This window comes from Colletotrichum destructivum, chromosome 10, assembly GCF_034447905.1.
Source record: "Colletotrichum destructivum chromosome 10, complete sequence".
Classification (NCBI taxonomy): Eukaryota; Fungi; Ascomycota; class Sordariomycetes; order Glomerellales; family Glomerellaceae; genus Colletotrichum; species Colletotrichum destructivum.
Window position 1 is genome coordinate 1,268,170 of NC_085905.1, and position 21,755 is coordinate 1,289,924.

General features: G+C 50.1%; 3 protein-coding genes across 3 annotated transcripts; all 3 read left to right on the forward strand.

Moving 5' to 3' along the window:
- Window positions 1-2,699: 2,699 nt before the first annotated feature.
- CDEST_14663 (Putative protein transport protein Sec23) lies at window positions 2,700-5,862 on the forward strand. The gene is made up of 7 exons (XM_062930819.1): window positions 2,700-2,937; window positions 2,996-3,126; window positions 3,183-3,477; window positions 3,533-4,012; window positions 4,067-5,164; window positions 5,223-5,422; window positions 5,480-5,862. Exons 1-7 carry the CDS (start codon window positions 2,845-2,847, stop codon window positions 5,502-5,504), a joined length of 2,322 nt encoding a protein of 773 aa, XP_062786870.1. The 5' UTR covers window positions 2,700-2,844; the 3' UTR covers window positions 5,505-5,862.
- Window positions 5,863-6,311: 449 nt separating this feature from the next.
- CDEST_14664 (Putative ribosomal protein uL11) lies at window positions 6,312-7,330 on the forward strand. The gene is made up of 5 exons (XM_062930820.1): window positions 6,312-6,447; window positions 6,522-6,555; window positions 6,621-6,741; window positions 6,809-7,133; window positions 7,217-7,330. Exons 1-5 carry the CDS (start codon window positions 6,444-6,446, stop codon window positions 7,228-7,230), a joined length of 498 nt encoding a protein of 165 aa, XP_062786871.1. The 5' UTR covers window positions 6,312-6,443; the 3' UTR covers window positions 7,231-7,330.
- Window positions 7,331-9,018: 1,688 nt separating this feature from the next.
- CDEST_14665 (Putative tetratricopeptide-like helical domain superfamily, O-GlcNAc transferase) lies at window positions 9,019-15,650 on the forward strand. The gene is made up of 4 exons (XM_062930821.1): window positions 9,019-11,440; window positions 11,523-13,427; window positions 13,496-14,105; window positions 14,166-15,650. The coding sequence occupies exons 1-4, from the start codon at window positions 9,804-9,806 to the stop codon at window positions 14,799-14,801; spliced, it is 4,788 nt and encodes a 1,595-aa protein (XP_062786872.1). The 5' UTR covers window positions 9,019-9,803; the 3' UTR covers window positions 14,802-15,650.
- The last annotated feature ends 6,105 nt before the right edge of the window (window positions 15,651-21,755 follow it).

A 21,755-nucleotide genomic window follows, 5' to 3' on the forward strand; every position in this document is an offset into this window, starting at 1 on the left:
TAAGTTAATTAATAAACTATTACTAATAGCTAGGCACCTTTATTCTTACCTTTATCTTTATCTTTATTCTTATTCTTAGCATTAAAGTTAACCTACTTTACACCTAGAGCTAGAGTCTCTACTTAAGCCTCTACCTTATAAGCGTTATACTCTTTAAGATAATAACGCTTAGCATAAGAAATAGAGGGAACTTAACTAGCAGAGTTAATGCTGTTATATTTACAAGCAGTATATACTGTAGAGATAATACTAATGCATTAGCAAATCTTATAGATCTCTACTATATTCTTAGTACTATAAGTATTATAAAAGGTAACTAAAAGGGGGTAATAATCCTAAAAGCAGTTAAAGGAATTAAAATAATTGCTTGCTAAGCTAATGTAAATAAAAGGGCTTAAGAAAGTAAAACTAGGCTTAGGAGAAGGCTAAGGCTTCTAGACCTTAAGAGAAGGAGGATTATTAGTAAGGGATTATAGAGGTAATACTAGCTTAGAACTTAAAATAGAAAGAAGCTCTAGAGAAAGCTAAGGCTTCTTAATATAAGAAGAAGGAGGTTTATTAGTAGGGGATTACTAAAGGGACTTTAGCTTAAAGCTTAGAGTAGATTTTTTAGTAGAAGCATAATTTTAAATAAGCTCCTTAAGCTTAAAGTCTTTATCTTTATTAGGAGAAAGTAAATAGTTAGTAGCTATAGTGTAATAACTATGCTAGTAAATAGAAGCCTAAGTAGCAGGAGATTTAAAGAGGGATTAATAATACTTCTATAAAGTAAAACCCTTCTTTAAGGTAAATTATATATTATTAGTATGCTTCTAAAGAGTAGCTATACTAATACTATAAGCAATAAGTACTAACTTAGTAATAGTAATAGCGTAAGTAGGAACTAAGTTGCCTATAAAAGTAGGAAGTAAAGTATAAAATATAGTCTACTCCTTAAACTTCTTAAGATTATGCTTATAATTACTAAGATAGTAGATAAAATAGTAATTACAAATAAGAAACTTTAGAGTTAATTAAAGAGTAATTACTTTACTATTATTATAAATATAAGCAGGCTGTAATTAATTAAGGTACCTTATAATATTATTCTTATTAGTTAGGATTTTAGCTTAAAGTAAGAGTTAGTAGTAAAGGCTTAAAGAGCTATTAGAGATAAAACTTATATTAATTAAAGCTAAAAGGCTTAGATGCTTATAATTAGCAGCAAGCTTCTAAATAGTTATTTAATTAATATTAATGCTATAAAGACTACCTTACAAAAGGTTAGCAATATACTAAGCTATTTTAACTTAAGTAGTAGAAAGGCGCTTAAGAGTAGTAATAATGCACTAGCGCTTATAAAGCAAAAGCTTATTATTTAAGTTATAGATGCAGTAATTAGTAAAGGTATTTTAAGTCTTTTAGGTAGCGCCTTAAAGTTTATAAGAAATCTATTTAGAAGTTAGTATTAATAAATAATTACTAAAAGCAGAAAGAAATGCATACTATAGAATACTTCTTATAATTAATAATATAGGTAATATAGCAAGTAGTATAAGTATTTATATAATAAGTAAGCTTATTAATATTACAATAAAGCTAACTAAGATAATTAATATATAGTAAACTATTGCTACTAAGCTTAAAGAAACCCTCCTTAAGCTTATATTTAGCTTTAATAACGTTTATAATGCAAAAAATAACGCTTATAATAAGCAAAAGCTTATTAAAAGTAAGTTAATAAAGGAGAATATAAAGAAAAGGAGTAGGAAAACTAAGAGAGAATTGCTAGTTAATAAGCAATAGATAAAAGCATATAAGAAGAGCGTAAAGAAAAACGGAAATTTTTTTTAAAATTAATAAGACTAGGGGGACTATTAAGGTAGATATGCAAAAAAAGTATATTTATCTTAACTACTTATATATAACAGCTGCTTAGAGGACTATTGCAAATAGAGAGGAAGGTAACTATTATAATAATAAAGACCTAAAAACATAAGGATATATAAGGTAACACTAAAATTACAGCAATAAAGGTATTAATAGATGCATTTAAATTATAAAGAAGCCTACTAATAAAAGTAACTTACTAAAACTATTAGCAACCTTTAGATAAGATAATACTATACAAAAAATAAAACTTATAATAATTAACTATTATAATAATATTAATATAGTAATGTAGCGCTAAAGAAACCTTAATTTAAACTTTACAGCCTTAGGGACTAAGGCCTAAGAGAGGGAGGTAATTGTAAGGGTTTAGCTAAGCAACTAGTTAGAGATACCTTAGCTAGGATGCATAGGCTACAACCTCTCTTCTACACCTTAAGGGAAGATTCTTTATGTAGTTAGAATCTTTAAGCAAAAGTTATATAATAGAGGGATACCTACCTTTCTAGCAGAACCCTACCTAGTTAAGTGCCTATAGCTATACTCTTATATCTCTATTATATAGTAAAATAGCATATAGCTTATAAGAGTAATAACTTTTATAGTAGTTAAAATGATTTTTAAGGCCTGGAGGGCCTTAATACTTTACGGAATAACTTTTAGTCAGCCTGCCTAGAATCTCTAGCAGGACCCACTATAGCTACCACACTGCAACCAACTTAGCCACGTACACCGGCCGAAGTCTCATCCGACCCCCGGTCATCGCAGTGGAACGTGGCCACTCGAAGCTATCTACAATCGTGTCCTGAACCCTGGGTCAGCAACTACTGCCGACACACGTCCAAGGGGATCTGCAGGACCAAACCTCGGCATCTACACGCCTTCTATACACCCTTCAAGCTCTACCGGCTACACGACACTGCGCTCACGCACATATCGATCAGCTCTTCACCACAGTCCGACATTCAACCGAAGATGGACTACGAAGCTCTGAAAGAGCAGTGGAGCGAGGTTGAGGACCGCGATGGCGTCCGTCTTAGCTGGAATGTTCTCCCCAGCTCACGCATGGTTTGTAACGACATTCAGAGCTCTGAATGGCTAGGACTTACCAAACCTACTTTAACAGGAAGCGTCGCGACTCGTTGTGCCCATTGGCGCTCTCTACACTCCCCTCAAGGAGAAGCCCGATACTCCTCTTCTCCAGTTCGAACCCGTCACCTGCAAACAACCCTGTCGCTCCGTACTCAATCCCTTCTGGTGAGAATCTATCTTGATCGCTCCTGTCAAGCTATACTAACCTCAAGTCCATGCAGTTCGGTAGACGTGCGAGCTCGGCTCTGGATCTGCCCATTCTGCCTCTCAAGGAATCCCCTTCCGCCTCACTACAAGGATATTACCGCCAATGCGATCCCACCCGAACTGCATCCTTCGAACACCACGATCGAGTACCGTCTTTCGCGCCCGGCACCAAGCCCCCCCATCTTTCTCTACGTCGTGGACACCTGTCAGGAGGAGGACAGCTTGGCTGCGCTCAAAGAGTCGCTGGTTATGAGCCTGAGTCTTCTTCCCGAGAATGCTCTTGTAGGATTAATCACCTACGGGACAATGGTACGTCAAGCCGTTCATGTAGCCAGCCTGTAATGCTGACGACCACCCTTTACAGGCTCAAGTCCACGAAATTGGCTACACCGAATGTGCCAAGTCGTACGTTTTCCGTGGTAGCAAGGACTACTCTGCCAAGCAGGTTCAGGAGATGCTTGGGTTGTTGTCTCCTGCGATGCGTCCTGGCATTCCTCAGCAGCAACCCGGAAGACCAATGCCTGCCGGCCCTGCATCGCGATTTTTGCTCCCCGTCCAGCAGGCCGAGTTTCAACTGACAAAGGCTTTGGAGCAGCTTCAAAAGGACCCTTGGCCGGTTGCTAATGACCGTAGGAGTCTGCGCTGCTCTGGTGTGGCCCTTAGCGTGGCTGTGGGGCTGCTCGAGTCCTCTTTTCAGCACGCAGGCGGCCGTATCATGCTGTTCGCTGGAGGCCCGGCGACCGAAGGTCCCGGCATGGTCGTCGGCCCTGAGCTGAGAGAGCCCATTCGATCACATCACGACATTGACCGTGACAACATCAAGTACTACAAGAAGGCCCTCAAAGTAGGTATCTTCTTGTGGACCACGAAACAATGCCAAGCTGACTCACTTTCCTAGTTCTATGATAACCTCGCCAAGAGAACCGCTCACAATGGTCACATCATTGACATCTTTGCGGGTTGTCTTGATCAAGTTGGCCTCCTGGAAATGAAGGGGCTCTGCAACTCAACTGGTGGCCATATGATCCTGACGGATAGCTTCACGTCATCCATGTTCAGGCAATCTTTCATTCGTGTGTTTGAAAAGGACGGCGACGACAACTTACTCATGGGATTCAACGCTACCCTCGAGGTATTAACCACCAAAGAACTTAAAGTTACCGGTCTGATAGGTCATGCCATTTCACTCAACAAAAAGTCAACGTCAGTAGGGGAAACAGAGTGCGGAATCGGCAACACTTGTTCATGGAAGATGTGCGGTATCGACCCTAATGCCAGCTACGGTGTCTACTTCGAGATTGCAAGCCAAGGAGGACCAACACAGCACCAGCAGACGCCGCAAAAGGGAATGATACAGTTCCTCACATACTACCAGCACTCCTCCGGCCAGTTCCACCTAAGGGTCACGACAATTGCGAGGAACCTCAGTGGTCCAGCTGGCGACCCGGCGATCGCACAATCTTTTGACCAGGAAGCTGCCGCGGTCCTCATGTCTCGCATCGCTGTCTTCAAAGCCGAGGTGGACGACGGCCCAGATGTTCTGCGGTGGGTTGACAGAATGCTCATCAGGCTATGCTCGCGTTTTGCAGACTATCGAAAGGACGATCCCTCGTCTTTCCGTCTGGAAAAGAACTTCACGCTGTATCCACAGTTTATGTTTCACCTGAGAAGAAGCCAATTCCTCCAGGTCTTCAACAACTCCCCCGACGAGACGGCCTTTTACCGTCATGTCCTCAACCACGAGGATGTGAGCAACTCGCTCATCATGATCCAACCCACTTTAGATTCGTACACATTCGATCAGGAGGGCGGTCAACCTGTCCTCTTGGACTCGACCTCGATTCAACCGACCCATATCCTTCTTCTCGACACTTTCTTCCACATTCTCATTTTCCACGGAGAAACCGTGGCCGAATGGAGAAAAGCAGGCTACCAAGACCAAGAGGGCTACGAGAACTTTGCTTCCTTGCTTGAGCTACCCAAGGAGGACGCCAGAGTATGTTCTGCTTTGACGGTGAACGCCCTGTGATGGCATACTGACTAACATGGTACAGGACCTTATCACGGACAGATTCCCGCTTCCGCGATTCATTGTGTGCGACGCAGGAGGATCTCAGGCCAGATTTCTCCTCTCAAAACTCAACCCCTCGACAACACACACCACGGGTGCCTATGGCGGAGTAGGGGCGCAGAATGCCCAAACCATCTTCACCGATGATGTCTCGCTGCAGACCTTCATGGACCATCTAATGAAGTACGATGAGTCGATGTCTAAATTACAGGGGAATGGTTTGCTAACGATGATCCTCAGGCTCGCCGTAAGCGGCACAAATTGAGAAATTGATGCCTGAGCTCACACCACGAGTGTTGCGGGATAAGGGCTGAGGGATACAAAGCAGAGTGATTCGGCCAGCATGTGTAGCCGCACTCAAGGTTGTAGCAACTTAGTTGTCCATGTCTTGCTGCAGTCTAGCAACTCTGCTCCGTGGGTGTTTGAGCCAAAGCCTCAAATCATTGGGGGCGGGATTTGACTTCACATCGCGGGCCCTGTAGTCTGGCCGTTGTTGATGGACCATCTCGACCTCTTTCCCTATAGCAACTTGAGATAGATGGGATACACTTACCTAATGCAACAAAAAGGAATTGTTCCACACGTCACTGCAGGAGCACGTTTGCCGACTTTTGGGAGGCTTTGGATGAGAGTTGATGAACAAGGGGCTCGATTTTGACAAGAAACATTGTCATGCCGAGCGGGACTTGGTGGGGGGAGGCTCACTTGACTTAGTGGACTGTGTCAACCAAACCGTTTAACAGACATATCTACCCCGCCCCCACCATGCCAACAGCCAGACTGCAAAGGTCCTCCAGCTGAGGGTCCAGCGCAGCAGCGCAAGAGACTGTCAAACTGGCCAATGCGGGCATGGTGCCTAGGTGCCTACCTAAGGTTGCGTGGGGACCTGTGGCTTAATAGTGGCTGGTGAAAGCGTCTGACAATTTGGCAAAATAAAAAAATGAAATTAAATCTCCAGGGAGGGACAGCACGTGACTAAGTTGAGACTGACCCACTCTCTACACGTTTGAAGGCACAGTCATTGGTCGTATCCTCGTTAAAGCATTGGTAGCCACTCAAGGGTGTGGCTCGGTCTTTCCCTGTCCCATTTACCCTATGGCGCACAATCTGGATTATATCGATTTTTCTCTCCTCTTCCTCGAGAGATCTCTTCTTCCTTTGATCACCAACTTTCCCACCAGACCCAGATCCGAGAGCAGTAACAATGCGTAAGTCGCCCCTCTGACACCGAGCAACCCGTTAATATGTGACCGAGGTTTCTAATGTTAGTGTCTCCGTGCAGCTCCTAAATTCGATCCCAATGAGGTTAAGGTCATGTTCGTCAAACCTGCTCTCCCGCCGAATCGAGAAACAAGATTACTGACCTATGTCGCGAATGCAGCCACCTCCTCGCCACCGGAGGTGAGGTCGGTGCCTCCTCTGCCCTGGCTCCCAAGATCGGTCCTCTCGGTCTGTCTCCCAAGAAAGTTGGTGAAGATATCGCGAAGGCCACTGGCGACTGGGTATGAAACGAACCCTCGATGCGAAAACTCCAAAGGGTGAATAACGCTGACGGCGATTGAATTACAGAAGGGTCTCCGCGTGACGGTCAAGCTCACCATCCAGAACCGTCAAGCCGCCGTCTCCGTCGTCCCCACCGCCTCCTCTCTTATCATCCGCGCCCTGAAGGAGCCCCCCCGTGACCGCAAGAAGGAGAAGAACATTAAGCACAACAAGTCTGTGCCCCTCGACGAGATTATCGAGATCGCCAGAACCATGCGCCACAAGTCCTTCTCCAAGTCGTTGGAGGGCACTGTTAAGGAGATTTTGGGAACAGCGAACAGCGTTGGATGCCAGGTCGATGGCAAGACTCCCAAGGCGATCACCGAGGCCATTGAGGCTGGCGAGATTGACAGTAAGTGCTTGAGTTCTCAGGTTCACCTGCATGCGATATCATTGCAGACCCATAGAAACAGTTAGCTGACACGAACTGTGAAGTTCCCGAGGAGTAAAGGAGGTCAATAGCCGGACGGATACTCTCGCATGACTTCTGGAGTTTAGGAATGGTTCTGCATTCAGGGACTACCCAAATGGGATGACCTTGGGCAAAGAAAAAAAAGACTTGCCAAATGAATAAATCAAATGACGAACATCTGCCCGACGCCCTTTCTTTTTTTGTTTTTTTTCATAGTGACTTGCCAAACGTGCTGTGAGGGCTGTGTATGTGGCAATCATTCCCCGATCACCGCCACTTTAAGATGTGCAACTGCCTTGCGTCAAGATTAAGCTTGATGACATGGAAAAATGACTAATGCATTGTCTGCCGCAAAATGTACTGCCACCTCCCGCTGCACCGTGGAAGTTGAGGTCCACCGAGGTCGATGACATGTTTTCGCGAGGTGATTGGGAGGCACCTTCGACGACAGCGGTTTTTGCAATGTGGGGGAACCTCCCCGAGTGGGAAGTTGACAGTGAAGTATCCGTACTGCTGCCTTCACTTCCGCGACAAGTCAACACTGGTGAAACAGTCCAAGTCATCGATGTATACGTTTCCTTGACAGTTCCTACCCATGAGGAATGACTGATCCGCGACGATGAAGTAGGACTTGCCTACATTGTAAAATACCATGCCTGTGATTTGAATTCAATTGATGGCTGTCCGCTGGCAACTTTTACATGGCATCTGGAATTTAGCCCCTTGTCACGAAGTAGAAGGAATGACCATAATCACCGCTGTGCCCTGGCGTCTTACACTGGAGAGAGCCCGATCACTTCAGCATGGAAGGAGTGATCTGGATGGAAAGAGGAGGACAAGATGGGAACCTGACAGGTCAGCGTTGGGTTGACGTAGGTAGCCTAGGTAGGTAGCGCGGCCATACCAAAGTGTAGCACCATCAGTGCATAGACCTATCAGCGTTCAGTGTTATCAAAACATGCATTTCGGTCCTTGACTTCCTACCTTCATCTCGTTCCAGCCGAATGTCGCCACATGGGGCTGGGTTCTAGCTTAAGTGTGTCTACCTAGATAATATCAATATCGAGTTGACGATTGCTTCGTTGAGGTGCCAATCAGTGTGGTTCGCTTGGCAGCGTGGCCAAGCGCCAAGCAGGCAGGTAGGGAGACACTAAGCTGAAAATGCAACAAGGTTTCATTGCGTATGATCGAGTTGCCAGACTTCACCCAGTACTTTAGCTTGAGAACCAGTTGCCCCTCCGTATTTTATTGCCAGTAGAGACGCAGCGACCTCTCGGGAGCCGAATTCATCGAGTCAGAGAACGAAGCTTTCCCGTCGATTCTGGTAGTTTAAGTACGCCCTTGTTGTAAGCAGCCGCATTGCGGCCAGGTTTAGTCGCTCACCTCAGTCCTCGCACGGAGCATAGGGGTTCAAATGGCATTATCTTCTCCGTTATATATTTCATTGTCTCCGTTTCTCTACCATTTAGACGAATACCCTTGATGGCTAGCATCATGTACACTAATCATGACATTTGACCCACTGCAATCACCAACCAATCCAAGGCAACAACCACGGTCCACGGATCCTATCATACCTTGGCGCAGGTGAAGCCTTTATCGGGGCTCCTGTGCTAGCTGGCCTTTCATCCGTGCAGGCACCTATGTACAATGTACCTGTACACGTATAAGGACGGACATCCCTGCCGAGGTTGGAGACATTGGAGTACGTCCTATTGGAGCAGTGCTGTCCCTAGGTAGGGGCCCAAAGCACGCCGACAGGTAGACAGGCACAGGGAGGTAACCTCTGGGCGGGTTCTCGAGCGCAGATCGAGATGAATCGCACAGTCAATTAACAAACCTGTTGGGCATTTCCTGGTACTTACTTGGCAGAAGAAAAAATCGCCCTCCTCAACCCAGCCCACTCTAAGAGTCTGCGCCCTAGGCTCACTCAGGCCATAGCAAACCGGCCTTGATCGCGTCTTCTCTTCCGCAAATGACAGCCACACACCCACGCCGACACTTACCGCTACTGCTACGACTGCAGCCCCATTATCCGTACTTTGACAGTGACACCAGTGGAAACAGCGCCTCATCCCGCACTTCGCCTTTCTTTTACACACATCCATCCGTCGACAGAGCACATTGAGCTACTGCTCTATTGATCTCCCGCCGCCGCCGCCGCCGCCGCCGCCGTTGACCCTCGCTCTGCGGACCCGCCCATCTCTCCGCACACCTTGCCCTCAACCTTCCCGACCGACGACGTGCCCGGCACAAGCCCACCGGCTCGACGACGAACCCCCTAAGCAGTCTTTACCACTGTCAAATCTCGGTCTTGTCGATTTAAAGCCGAAGGGGAGGTGTAATTCTGGGCATAACAAGGCCATAGTGGCCGGCGGCACTGGTGTCGGGCACTGGCATCGATCGACCTGACGGCAAGGCGGCCCAGATGCCATGCCCGTCAGCGGACCAGTCAGCCATGCTTTAGCCAGCAGGCAGTGACAACTGGTTCTCGGATCGCTATATCCAACCCGTCCTTCGCCTTGCTCCAGCTTTTTGGGCTCTACTCGTTCATCGGTCGAGTCGCCTCATGTTATCTCGGAGCTCTTTCTCTTCCGCATTGCATAACTCATGTTGCCTCTAGTACAGATGCACCGTATGGTGCAACAACCGCCAAACTTCGAACCTCTCTTAACACTTCAGCAACAGCAACAGCAACAGCAACAGCAACAGCAACAGCAAAATCATCTGCAATACCAACAGAACCATTACCACCTCCATCCAGCCGACGCCTATCCTCATGACCATCACCTACACTGCTTGCCCGCCGAGCCCGCGAATCCCGTGTACCCCGAAGGCAAAGCTCCGATTTCGATCCGTACTTCATACCCGAGTCAACCGTTCCATCAGCAAGCCGCAACTGCTGCTGTCCAGTCTCACATTTCCGACGGGCCCGAGCACCAGTTGCGACGCAAGACGCCGAACGGCACCATTGACGCGGGCTATGATGGCTCTCCCACCCACTTCGCCTCGGGGCCACCACCCCTAAAGCAGATGATATTGTCCACCGCACCAACCCACAGCGCGAATCGCCATCCCAGGCTGGCACAGGCAGCTCACACACGCGTTCCCTTGAGTGCCGTACGGAATCGGATGAGTGAAGGATTCGACATGGTGCCTCCAGCCCAGCAGCCATGGGCAGTAGGGCAGGAAATGCCACGTCAGTTATTCCTTACCGGTAATTCTTCTGGACCTTATGCTACCTCGGATGCTTCACGATATGGATTCAATACGCCGGATAATTCTGCGTTCCTCGGGTCTCCTCCCCAGCTCCGCCTAGGGCCTGGGGCGTTTAGTGCGGAATCTCACTTTCCCGGGACCTTTCCTGCGGATGATGCCGGCGCCATCGCACCTGAACTTTTGCAGTCTGTAAACCCTTGGTTCCCTGCGTATCAGCGGGGGCAGAGTTATGTTGGTCCGCCAATGCATCATACACCGTCGCCATCACCGTCAATGTACGATCATCGCTTCTCTAATTTGCGGAATCAGATGCTCGGGCCATCATCTGGCTTCACCCCACCGGATCCCTACACTCGCCTTGGGACGTACGGTTCATTCCTTCCACAGCAGGCGCAATTCAATCTAGAGGCTCTTACTCTAGAATCGTATCAAGTCGATGGGACCGGCGGTGTACCTAACAAGCTAAGCCCGTCAGGAGGATTCAGAGAAAAAGTACTTACTCAAGCACATCGGAGTTACGTCGATTTGCTGTCGTATCTTCATTATGGTCGCAGAACCCAACAGCTCAGGCCTGGCTCGGTCTTGAGCACTACGTCAAGAATGGTGGTGTATCCCAAACCGCCTAAACAGCCAATTGTCACTTTGGCCCCAGACCTTTTCTTTCCCGGAGACGCCGGCATGGTAGCCAACGCTAATCTGAGAAGCAATCATGTAAACATGCTGTTTGGGCCTTTGGGAAACAGAACCTCACTCTCAGCTCAGCCATTCGGATGGGATCCCGATGTTGCGGAGTTCAGGTTTGGCGCCTTTCCTGTCGTTTGCTCAAGTGGCTCGTCCCCCAGTCATCTTGCGAGGGGCTCACCTCTTGCCAATGCCAAGAGCTCGTTGGAAATCCTAAGCCACCTATGTGAACAAAGTGGCTGGAAGTGGATTGACGGCATCCTACTTGGAGGCTGCCTGCATTATGGCTTGGAGCACTTCGAGGAGGCCCTTGAGTGGTTTACCCGAATTACTTCATTAGAACCCTGGTATGTTACCCCTAACCCGACCACCATGCTCGAGCCGAAAGCTGTGCCAATGGAAAAAATAAGCCGTTAACTTCTTGCATAGTAACGTGGAAGCTGTTTCCAACATGGCAGCCACCCTCTATTGCCTCAACAGACAAGATGAGGCCGAAAAATGCTGGCTCACGGCCATCAAAACTCGACCTCAATATCTTGAAGCAGTAGAGCATTTAGTTGGTCTCCTTTATAAGAAGAAAAGTTCTGATGCCGTCGAGGTTATCAGCTTCATGCAGAAGGCTTTGCGGCTGTCAGTGGATCCAGTGGAGCACGTTGGATACAGCTCTTCTACCTTGCAAGCAGACACACCGACCGACCTGGCGTCGAACTTGTTGAATGACAACCGGTCTCAGCCTGGATTCGGCTCGAGCGGTTACGCCATTCCGGGCACCGAAAACGGTCGCATCCTCGCCCTTGTCCATGCCAAGGGAACCATGCTATACAGCCTGAAAGACATCGCAGGAGCATCTAAAGCCTTCGAAGAAGCCGTGTTGATAAGCACAGGCAGACGAACGACGTCAGTCCAGACCCTAGTCCAGCATATTCAACAGGTCCTCGCGCCGAATAGCGGTACCCAGGGCGCCACTGACCCAGCAACACCGGCTCGCCCTTTGTTACTCGCTCCCGAGAAGGCGAGGCGCACTGCGAAACTGGTCTTCTCCAATAACGGCGACCTCCCGGGCCTGCGATTTGTGCCCGAGGGCGGTCCCAAAAGGGCCGCGGTCCAAACAACGAGCAACTCGCTGCTGTCGCTTGCCAAGATCTTCCAGGATGCCATGTCGTCAGGGCCCCTGGCCACAGGCGTTGCCAGGAAGTCGGCCGGTGTTGGCGATATCCTGTGTCTCTATTATTTGTCGTTGTCCTTGCAGGAAAGCCCGTCTACAGCCAACAATGTGGGAATCCTTCTCGCCAGCGTCCAGCAACCCGCGACCGCCAACTCATCTGGGATGTCATCGTCCCTGCCCAACATTCCCGGCATCCTGCCTGGCAGCGGCCTTGCTCTGGCCCTTGCGTACTACAACTATGGTCTCACACTCGATCCCAAGCATGTTCATCTACACACGAATCTGGGCAGTCTTCTCAAGGATATCGGACAGTTGGATCTTGCGATTCAAATGTACGAGCAGGCTGTGCAGTGCGATGGCAACTTCGACATTGCTTTGACAAATCTCGCCAATGCCGTGAAAGATCGTGGACGTATCAGCGACGCCATTGCATACTACAAACGGGCCGTTCGCTCCAATCCCGAATTTGCCGAAGCAGTATGTGGGCTTTCCACGGCCTTGAATTCAGTGTGCGACTGGAGGGGCCGCGGTGGTGCGTTGTTGCAGGGAGGCGTTTACGATCGCTGGCATGTCGGCGATGACGGCATGATATTTGATGCTACAAAACATGATCAGGGGTCCGGTCTCACAAAAAAGGTTACTGACATTGTGTCTCGCCAGCTCGCTGATGCATCGACCTGGGGATTGGGAGTACTGCAAAAGAGTTACATTGCGGTTTTGGCTGCACAACTTCGCAGAGCCGCCGGGCAGTCGGAGAACGCCGGCACTGACTTTGATCTTAAGTTACAAAGCTGGTCCCAGACCCCCTGGGAAGGATCGCGCTTGTTGAGACTTGTGGAGCGGGCTACGCGGGCGTCAATGAGGCAGTGGTACTGTGACAAGTACGTTCGTGGATTGAAGACGACGTCCGAGTACGAACGGCCTCAGCTGCCGTCAAACCTCACGGTGCCGTCTGCCCCAACTGTTCTGCCTTTTCACACCTTCACGTGTCCTCTGACGGCCAAGGACATACGCATGATATCGCAGCGCAATGCTTTTAGAATTTCTTGCTCAACTCTCCGCTCTGCGTGGCTGCCCAGTACGGTCTATCCGCCACCCCCGCCGCCGTCGCCCTGTTTAAATGTTGGCTATGTGTCCTCGGATTTCAACAACCACCCCTTGGCTCACCTGTAAGTTGCATAGCTCTGCTTGAGTGATGCTATCCGCACAGGGATTTACATGCTGATTCGTTCCATAGGATGCAGTCTGTTTTTGGATTTCATGACAGGACTCGTATTATGGCATTCTGCTATGCCACAACAGCTAGCGACAAATCAGTTCATCGATTGCAAATCGAGCGAGAGGCACCAGTGTTCCGCGACGCAAGCACTTGGACTTCGGACAAGCTGGTTGAACAAATTGTGCAAGACAACATTCACATTCTTGTCAACCTCAACGGCTACACTAGGGGTGCTCGAAACGAAATCTTCGCTGCGAGACCGGCCCCGATTCAGATGTCTTTTATGGGATTTGCCGGTACTCTGGGCGCCGAATGGTGTGACTATTTGCTTGCCGACACCACTGCCATCCCGCCGGAGACTTTGCGACCTTGGCGCGGCAACCTCGCCGTCAGTGATGTGTTTGAGGACAAGACTGAAGAAGGTGAAGGAGACTGGATATACTCCGAGAACATCATCTACTGTAAAGATACGTTCTTCTGCTGTGATCACGCACAATCAAGCGACCCCGACGAGCACAAGGTTTCGTGGCAAGATGAGCAGCAACGGCGTTGGAGGATGCGCAAAGAGCTGTTTCCCGACTTGCCCGACGATACTATCATTATGGGAAATTTCAATCAGCTGTACAAGGTTTGTCTATCTTGTCTCCTTCCCTTTGCCGATAAGTTACGTGGCTAATATAACATCAAGATTGATCCCACAACGTTTCGCACGTGGCTGCGCATCCTTTCAAAGGTGGACAAGTCCATTCTGTGGCTGTTGAGATTTCCTGAGCTTGGAGAGACCAACCTTAGGAGAACAGCCAAAGCCTGGGCAGGAGAAGAGGTTGCCAGACGAATCATCTTTACCGACGTGGCGCCTAAGAACCAGCATATATCGCGAGCCCGGGTCTGCGACCTGTTCCTCGACACCCCCGAATGCAACGCACACACCACGGCCGCGGATATTTTATGGTCCAGCACTCCACTTCTGACCCTACCTCGATATCCCTACAAGATGTGCTCTCGCATGGCAGCATCCATATTAAAGGGCGCATTGCCTAATGACGCCGAGGGGTTGAGGGCAGCAAAAGATCTCATCGCTGGCAGCGAAGACGAGTACGAAGAGTTCGCTGTCCGCCTGGCCAAGGGCCTGTCATACTGCATTAGCCCGGGCGGCTATGGAGAGGGCCATGGTCGTCTAGCAACCTTGCGAAAGTTGCTCTGGGATAGCAAGTGGACTTGCGCCCTTTTCAACACCAGACGTTGGGTGGCTGACTTGGAAAGCGCTTATAACGAGGCTTGGCGACGCTGGGTGGCAGGTGAGGATGGAGACATTTACTTGTAGAAGCTCCAGCCAGAGCTGCACCATGACCACCGGATGCGGCGGTGTTGGCATCTCCTCGGTCCTGGGACGGAGCGCTCGTGCCTAGTGCTTCTATTTTTTTCTGTTCAAAGGCAGTGACCAGTTCATCTCTGGAGAGTTGCATAGAATCCTTTCGGCTCGCTCTGCTGCGAGCTTTGATGGAGTTGATGCAACGCAGTGGATACTGGTGGCAGTAAGCAACGTTTGCTCGTCGTGGCTGGCTTGGATACTGGTCAACCTTCATACATTGGCAGTGTGAGTTTGGCCCAAGCATGGTCATGGCTGGGATAGACGCCATTCAAGAATGGCTACAGCCGGCCGATGGAGCTGGCTTCTTACTGCTTATTCGGAGAAAACCAAAGGGTAGTTCCCATTCATTTCAGGCGGCGCGATCTGGCGTTTAAGGGGGAGCTCGTTTCAATAACGGACGACGATGTACATAAATAATACCCGGCGCCTCTTTCCTCGCTGATGCGAGACGTGAGGCCCTTGCGATTCATTTTTAGTTTTGTTTTATTCTGCTTGCTTTGCTTCAATCCGTCACGAACACTACCAAAACTTATAGAGGCTGGCTAAGGGCAGGTCTAACTCCTCATCTTTCAGACTTATGCGTCCTCTGCCCACCCTCGCGACCCCGGAAATTCGATGTTGCTCCCTTGTTGCATTCGGGGTAGAGTGTAACAAGCAATGAGCCTCTGTTGTGCGTACACAAAAATCGCTTAGTAGATATCATACCGCTGATCTGAGGGACAAGGAAGGAGTCCAGTCGAAGACGGATGACAACAACCAGACTGCTGGAGAGGGGGTTCCATTGCAATTGGCAACAGAAACCTTTAACTACAATAAGGAGGCGGCAGCAGCTTGCTAATGTGCGAGGGGGAAACATCTACTATCATCGACCTGCAGGATGATCAAGCCGTAACCTAAGGTTTCCGCAAGTCGACCAGCGGCGACCGGGGTAAGATGACCTTGCTTCATTTCTCTAACTGTCGCATGCTTTCTGAGTTCCTACCCCTTGTTGCTCCCACCCCCACCAGAGTGTCCAAATAAGTGTCGCTCAGACTGACTCGTCGAGTCGCTCCGGTCGAGAGTGCGGTGTAAAAACGAAACGAGGGCTGACGATACTCGTGAGTGGCTACATCCCGAGACCATGGCGCTCCGCTATTGAAAATTGACCCCTGGTACCTGGGGCCTGCCTTGAGAGAAGCCACAAACGTGAACTTGGGACAGTGGCAGGGAAGATACCTCAGTGGGCGAGCTGGCAAAGAACGGTAAGGAAGGAGAGGGGAAAGGCAAGGGGGTCTGCCGGGTTATCCAGCCCGGATTCAAGACGACACGGTGAACGAGCCTTCTTTTGGACACGTCTCTCTGTCGAACGGCAGCATCAGTGTATAGGTTTAGGTTGGGAAGGAGGTTTCGGCTCCCCAAACTGACATGATTGGTGATCAATGACATGCCATTAGTTGCACGTAAAACGACAGAGCTGCTTAGGAGAGACGTTGCTACGAAAAGCAACGTTGTCTGGCAAGGTACCCAACTCCCTGCCACTGGCACTGAAGCTAGCGAAGACCCCAAAACAACAAAAACAACCCAGCTTGTTTTCCAGCGGGAAGTAATGCCGTTGGGCATTGGAACGATGGTGGTTGTGTTGACGAGTGATCGGGGCGTATTTGAGACACGAAGCATGAGTCTTGGTGTTGTTGTTTCTGTGAACCAACCTAGGTCCAAGGTATGCCTTTCTTCGCTTCTCGCTCGGCACTACGGCAACTTTCGGCCGTTACAGCGCCAAGACCCAGGTTCTCATTCCACAGCATCTCATGAGCAGCTGTGTAGCGGCATGGCCGCTGGACCCCCTTTCCCTCCCCTGGCTCTCCCGACTATCAGTGGCGTTCACGACCAACCAGAGACATGAAAATCGATGGGTGATTCTCTCTCGGGTAAGGAGGTGGGATGAGGAGAAGTAGCAAGTGTGCCGTAAGCGAGGATCACAGGTCTCTGTTAGGGGGGAACGTCGAGCTCGTCGTCTCGATGCTCTCAGGCCGCGGGAAACGAGATGGCCTGCATTGCTGCTTTAAGTCATGACCTAATGTTGCTTTGGGAGGGGGTTATGAGAAGCGTGAGTGTGAGAGTATACATACAGAGTAGAGTAGCACGCTTGTCGTACGTCGTCGCTCGTCGTCCATCCTTACATGTTGTTCGTGGGCGTGTATTGGGCAGTTCAAGACTCGAGTGGACCGAGATCACCAAGGTTGAGGGGAATCTTGGCGACCAAGTTGTAGCTGGTTGGCTGGTGGTTCAAAGTCGTGATGGCAGGTGTTGGTAGGGAGTGGCCCCTGATGCAGGACCGCCGCCCATCCGTGCCATGGGTCATTGTGATTGTCGCTATATCGACACTCATCAGACGTGTAAGATTCCAAATATTATGTAATCGTGGAAGAATCGTTAACCTGACAATGGCTGGTTCTCTGGGAAGTCGAAATAAGGTTCAAATGCTGCTGGTATAGACGAATACCCACTCGAAGAGGACAGACGATAACCAGATGCTCAATGCGAGTTAATACGCAAGCGGCAACAAAAAGAAAAGTAAGTTTGTCATATCATCAACCGCAAAGAAGGATATCGTCTGATTCGGGTCAAGAAGGGAAGGAGAAGGAAGGGACCGGGACTGTCACTGACGGGACGGGTGATTGGCGAAGATGTAATGTTTAGTTATGTGAGCAGCGAGATGAGATGGACCCCTGGTTGTTCCTGTCTGGCGGCTCATATCCGTGGGGCAACATTTGCAACTAATGATTGAAACTAGCCGCATTGTGCGGATGTTTTGGCACCGTCTGGTCGTAGCATCGGCAGCGGCGGGTCACGAAACGGAGTATTGTTCAGGAGGCTGGAACCTTTGTACACACACAGGAACATATTTCATCCATCGATATCCCACTTGATTCGAACACGCATACATGATGTGTAGGCGATCAAGGGATGCGTGCCAGGAACGAAACATCCTCACGCTGAAGATGGGCGTTGAGTTGACGAAGCAGAGCTGGGTATAAAGCTAGGAAAAAGAGAAGCGGGGCCCCGTTTGAGAGGGGTGGAGTGGTTTCTTGACTTTGCCTCTCTACCTTCTAGCTTGCAGCATGGGGGGCTGTGGATACAACTGCCGGTAGAACCAACCAGGTAGCTATCGTGCGCCGGGGCTGGCTGGCTGGCAATAGGCGCGTTTGTCAGAGACCCTAAGGGAGAGAGAACGGGGTTGGAGAGGTTGATACTGACATATTGACGGGCAGGGGTTTCCGGTAAGGGAAGAAACAATCTTGACAGAGCTGGGGAATGAGGTAAAATAGCAAACGACAAGACGGAGTGAACGATGGTTGTTAGGGGAGCGGCGATGAACTTCGAAAGTGATTGAGGAATATCACGATACCTAGGACGAAGAAAGCGGGAAGCGGGAATTATGGTACTTGTCTACACTACCCTGCAGATAAGAGCCCGGGCTGCCATACCTGAGGGAGGGACCAGCTGGTAATACTGTAATTGTAGCTACGCAGGTCCGAGCCCCAGCCCAAATGGAAATAGATGCAGGTTGACATCGGCCGTGTCGTGGTGGGACGTCTCTTGTCTTGTTTCATGGACCCGAAAAGTTGGTCAGCCACTTTCTCTGGGGTTTCTTCCGAGGCCCTGGACGGAGATCATTGGTAGAAAGGGAGGGGAATGCCCTCTGGAAACTGCTTTGGTGGAGTGTCAGCTGAGGAAGGGGTAATCAAGAACAGGGTAGCAAAAGCAAATAGATGCTCAGAAAAGAGTCGAGCCGGCAAAAAAGCTCGCTTGCTATATCCATTCATGGCCTAGCCTCTAGAATAAGGGGAGGAAAGACGGAGGGGGAGCGACAGCGTGGGTGGATCTTTGGCTCAGTGCCACCCAAATGTAATATCCCGCAGCGAAATCCCACAAAATGCACGCTACTGCCATCGGTGGCATGCATAGGTGGAGATACAGACCAAGTTCGGAGCTGATCCTGAGCACGATAGAGGGGGCGTTCCTTTCTTCTCAGAAACCCACGCAATGTCAACGTGGACCAAAGCGGGTGTCTGCCATCTGCATCTCCAGCCCTTCCCATACCATTACCCGCAACATTCAGGACATCAGATTGCAGTAAGTGAATCTAGTACGTAGCTGCAAGCAAACGTCGGAAGCGAACTGGGCAAATTGCCCGTTGTCCACATCCAAGCCTATAGTAGGGACCATCAGCACTTGTATGGCGTCTGTCTGTACGAAGATGGTAGAGGAGAGCAGGAGAGAAATATAGAGAGAGTAGGTACCGTGTCACTGGCGTCAACTACCTACTCTGTAGCGTCGGTCGTCCGTTCATCGTTACAGCGAGCCTATTCGATGCCCATGACCATGCTGCTGGGTAGGATGCAACGGCTTTCGGGACGCGACTTTGACGCAGCTTGCCCATTAGTCCCAAATGACTTAGTCGCCGGTGTATTACCAAACCCTCGGGCGCACCAAACTTTGAAGCAAGCAAGCCACCCCTCAAAAGAAAACTTAGCTCTGACCGGGCAGAACGCCGGCGGCTGTAGTGGCTGCGGAGGACATGCCAGTTAGGGTCTGGCGGTCCCGGCAGGTGCAACCAGCCAGTCGGTAGTTTAGCCTATCTGTCTGTCCGGCGGTTCGGGTGTGGGTGAGCAGCGTTTTCATCCGTGCCCTCTACCTGGTGGATGACATGAACATGCATCCGTCGAGTGTGCTGTATCACGGCGCTTCGACCTCTGGTATCATGGGGTTAATTCTGGACCCCTGGGAGAAAATGGTCGGAGGTAGAAGGCAACGAGCCTCCTCCCCCTTTCGAGGTGATTCCTCATCTTGCTTCCCCTCCAATTTTCGCTTTGGCGAGAATCGAGGAGCCTGCATACCGACGGTACTACTTGAAGGATGGTATGTTGGCAAAGAAACGGCGTGTCTTTGAACTACGCCGTTGTATGGATTTAGAACAAATAAGACGACGAGTGCGGTATGGCAGTGCCCGACAGAATCAAGTCAGCCGGGCTGTCAACGACGCTGGAATACCTGCACCGATGACGATCGTGATGAACGTAGGCGCCTATTCCTCCTTTCCGCCCTTCAACAAACCCCAATACAAACATCAGAACCAGTCTGTCCGATGGCAGTGGAACGGAGGACCAGGCAAGCAACCATGGCGTACAGCCCCTTGCCGAGGGGGGCGCGCAGGCAGACATCTAGTGTGCTGTAGCGTTAGTGCCAACCCTGGTAGAAGTAGGAGGGGCGCGCGATCCGTCATAGAGGCTTGACAATTAATTATTGAGAGGACGGGGTGTATGTGTGTCGTTGATCAGGGGTACCATGATTACGACCGGAAGCCACTTCACCCCTTGCGCTCCCATTATGGAGTTCGTTCTGGATCCCCACACACGGGTCAAGGGGTGTGATCCATACTAGGTACGTTGCGGTTGTTGGACGATCCCTGCTGGGACCCGTTGCTTCTCCCTTCTTCAAGCCATTGCTTTTCTCCATCTACAACCAAGTTCCTTAACTGTCACTTGTCAGCCAGTCTTGCTTGGATGGTAGCTGGCTGAATAGAGGAGCACTCTGCCCTGGGCGATGCACCTGCAATCCCTGATGCGGGCTGCCGGACGGAATCCTTCGATGTGGACGCGTTTTCCCGTTGATATCCGTATCTGTAGGATTATTGCGAAGAGATGTGTATTTGGAACTGCGACCCATGGCTGTGGTCCACCCGCGTTTGACGGCTTATGACCCATGTCAGCCATGGACCCAGCCGACTGGTTAGAATTTGCATCGGGGTCGACAAGCTTGAGCTTGGGGTCTGTCTGGCTTAGTTAGTAAGCCAGGCAAAGACGGAGGGATTCATCGAAGATGACAGGGCGTTGCAACAGGCAGGTAGAGCTCATGGCTTGGGTGTTTGGCACGCTATGCTTGGAGGAAGTCTTTGTATCCCACTTGGTACAGGTTAGCTAGGTGAGGCCGGACAAATGGAGCTTGCAAGCAGCAGCATCCGCATGCGTCGAGGCTTGAGTGATGCCGGTGAGTGCACACGGCGAGGTACCACAAAAAGGCCGTTCAACAGTTGGCGATAGCAAGGTACTGGTGAACCATAGCAGCGTTTTGTAGGCAGCAAGTCTTGACCGCATGCGGTTGATCGGCTGACTGTTTAGTAGCGGCCTTGATCAGACTAGATCAGAGGGATCGAATCAGGCGCAGTGTGTACGTGCGTACGATGGTGTGCTGCAATCGTTGGGATCGGCAGCAAATCGTGGCCGTCGGATTGGGGCTGGCTATGGATGCGGGCACGTCGCGCCGTCCATGGGTGCCTGTCTCGCTGGATCGAGGCTGAGGCATGTTGGAGCAACTGGAGGTGTAGATGGGCTTGACCGGGCCCGGTAGAGTCGTTGAGAAGGACAATGGGGAAGGACAAAGGCAGAATAAGGCACAGCCGGAGAGTGACGCTATCTCAGCACGACGCTTTGCTGGCTGCAGCAGCTGGCGACGGATTGGATATTTGTGGTTCAATGGATAACCCAATCTATCTTCGCACCAGGCCAGGATTTTAAATTGTCTTGCGTCAAGATCAAAATGCTTGAGCTTCAGCCGTTGTCTCCCTGTCTGGCGGTCTGGCACCGACAGATTGGACCGCAAGCAGGTCGGCTGACCGGGTACGAGGCGAGCCGGTGGCCCCAGTGCCAGGATACGAACAGAAGTGATCCAACACTCTGTCCGAGGCCAATTGAGTGCGCCTTGCTTTGGTTGACTTCCTTTCTTTGTAGCGGACCTGACACAGAGTCGGAGAGAGAATTACCTGCTCAATGTACCTCTCTTCTTCCCCCCCTTGTCTCGGCGTGTACGGATACTTTCAGTACTCTGGTGTGTTCTCGCGTTTGTTTCCTATTAACTCCTGGACCC

Excerpts from the sequence above, each read along its gene's own strand:
- CDEST_14663 (XM_062930819.1), top strand. The coding sequence starts at position 2,845 with ATGGACTACGAAGCTCTGAAAGAGCAGTGGAGCGAGGTTGAGGACCGC. Across the intron at positions 2,938-2,995 it reads TTCTCCCCAGCTCACGCATG|GAAGCGTCGCGACTCGTTGT; the intron begins GTTTGTAACGAC and ends CTACTTTAACAG. Across the intron at positions 5,165-5,222 it reads TACCCAAGGAGGACGCCAGA|GACCTTATCACGGACAGATT; the intron begins GTATGTTCTGCT and ends AACATGGTACAG.
- CDEST_14665 (XM_062930821.1), top strand. The coding sequence starts at position 9,804 with ATGTTGCCTCTAGTACAGATGCACCGTATGGTGCAACAACCGCCAAAC. Across the intron at positions 11,441-11,522 it reads ATTACTTCATTAGAACCCTG|TAACGTGGAAGCTGTTTCCA; the intron begins GTATGTTACCCC and ends CTTCTTGCATAG. Across the intron at positions 13,428-13,495 it reads AACCACCCCTTGGCTCACCT|GATGCAGTCTGTTTTTGGAT; the intron begins GTAAGTTGCATA and ends TTCGTTCCATAG.
- CDEST_14664 (XM_062930820.1), top strand. Across the intron at positions 6,556-6,620 it reads CCCAATGAGGTTAAGGTCAT|CCACCTCCTCGCCACCGGAG; the intron begins GTTCGTCAAACC and ends TCGCGAATGCAG. Across the intron at positions 6,742-6,808 it reads CGAAGGCCACTGGCGACTGG|AAGGGTCTCCGCGTGACGGT; the intron begins GTATGAAACGAA and ends ATTGAATTACAG.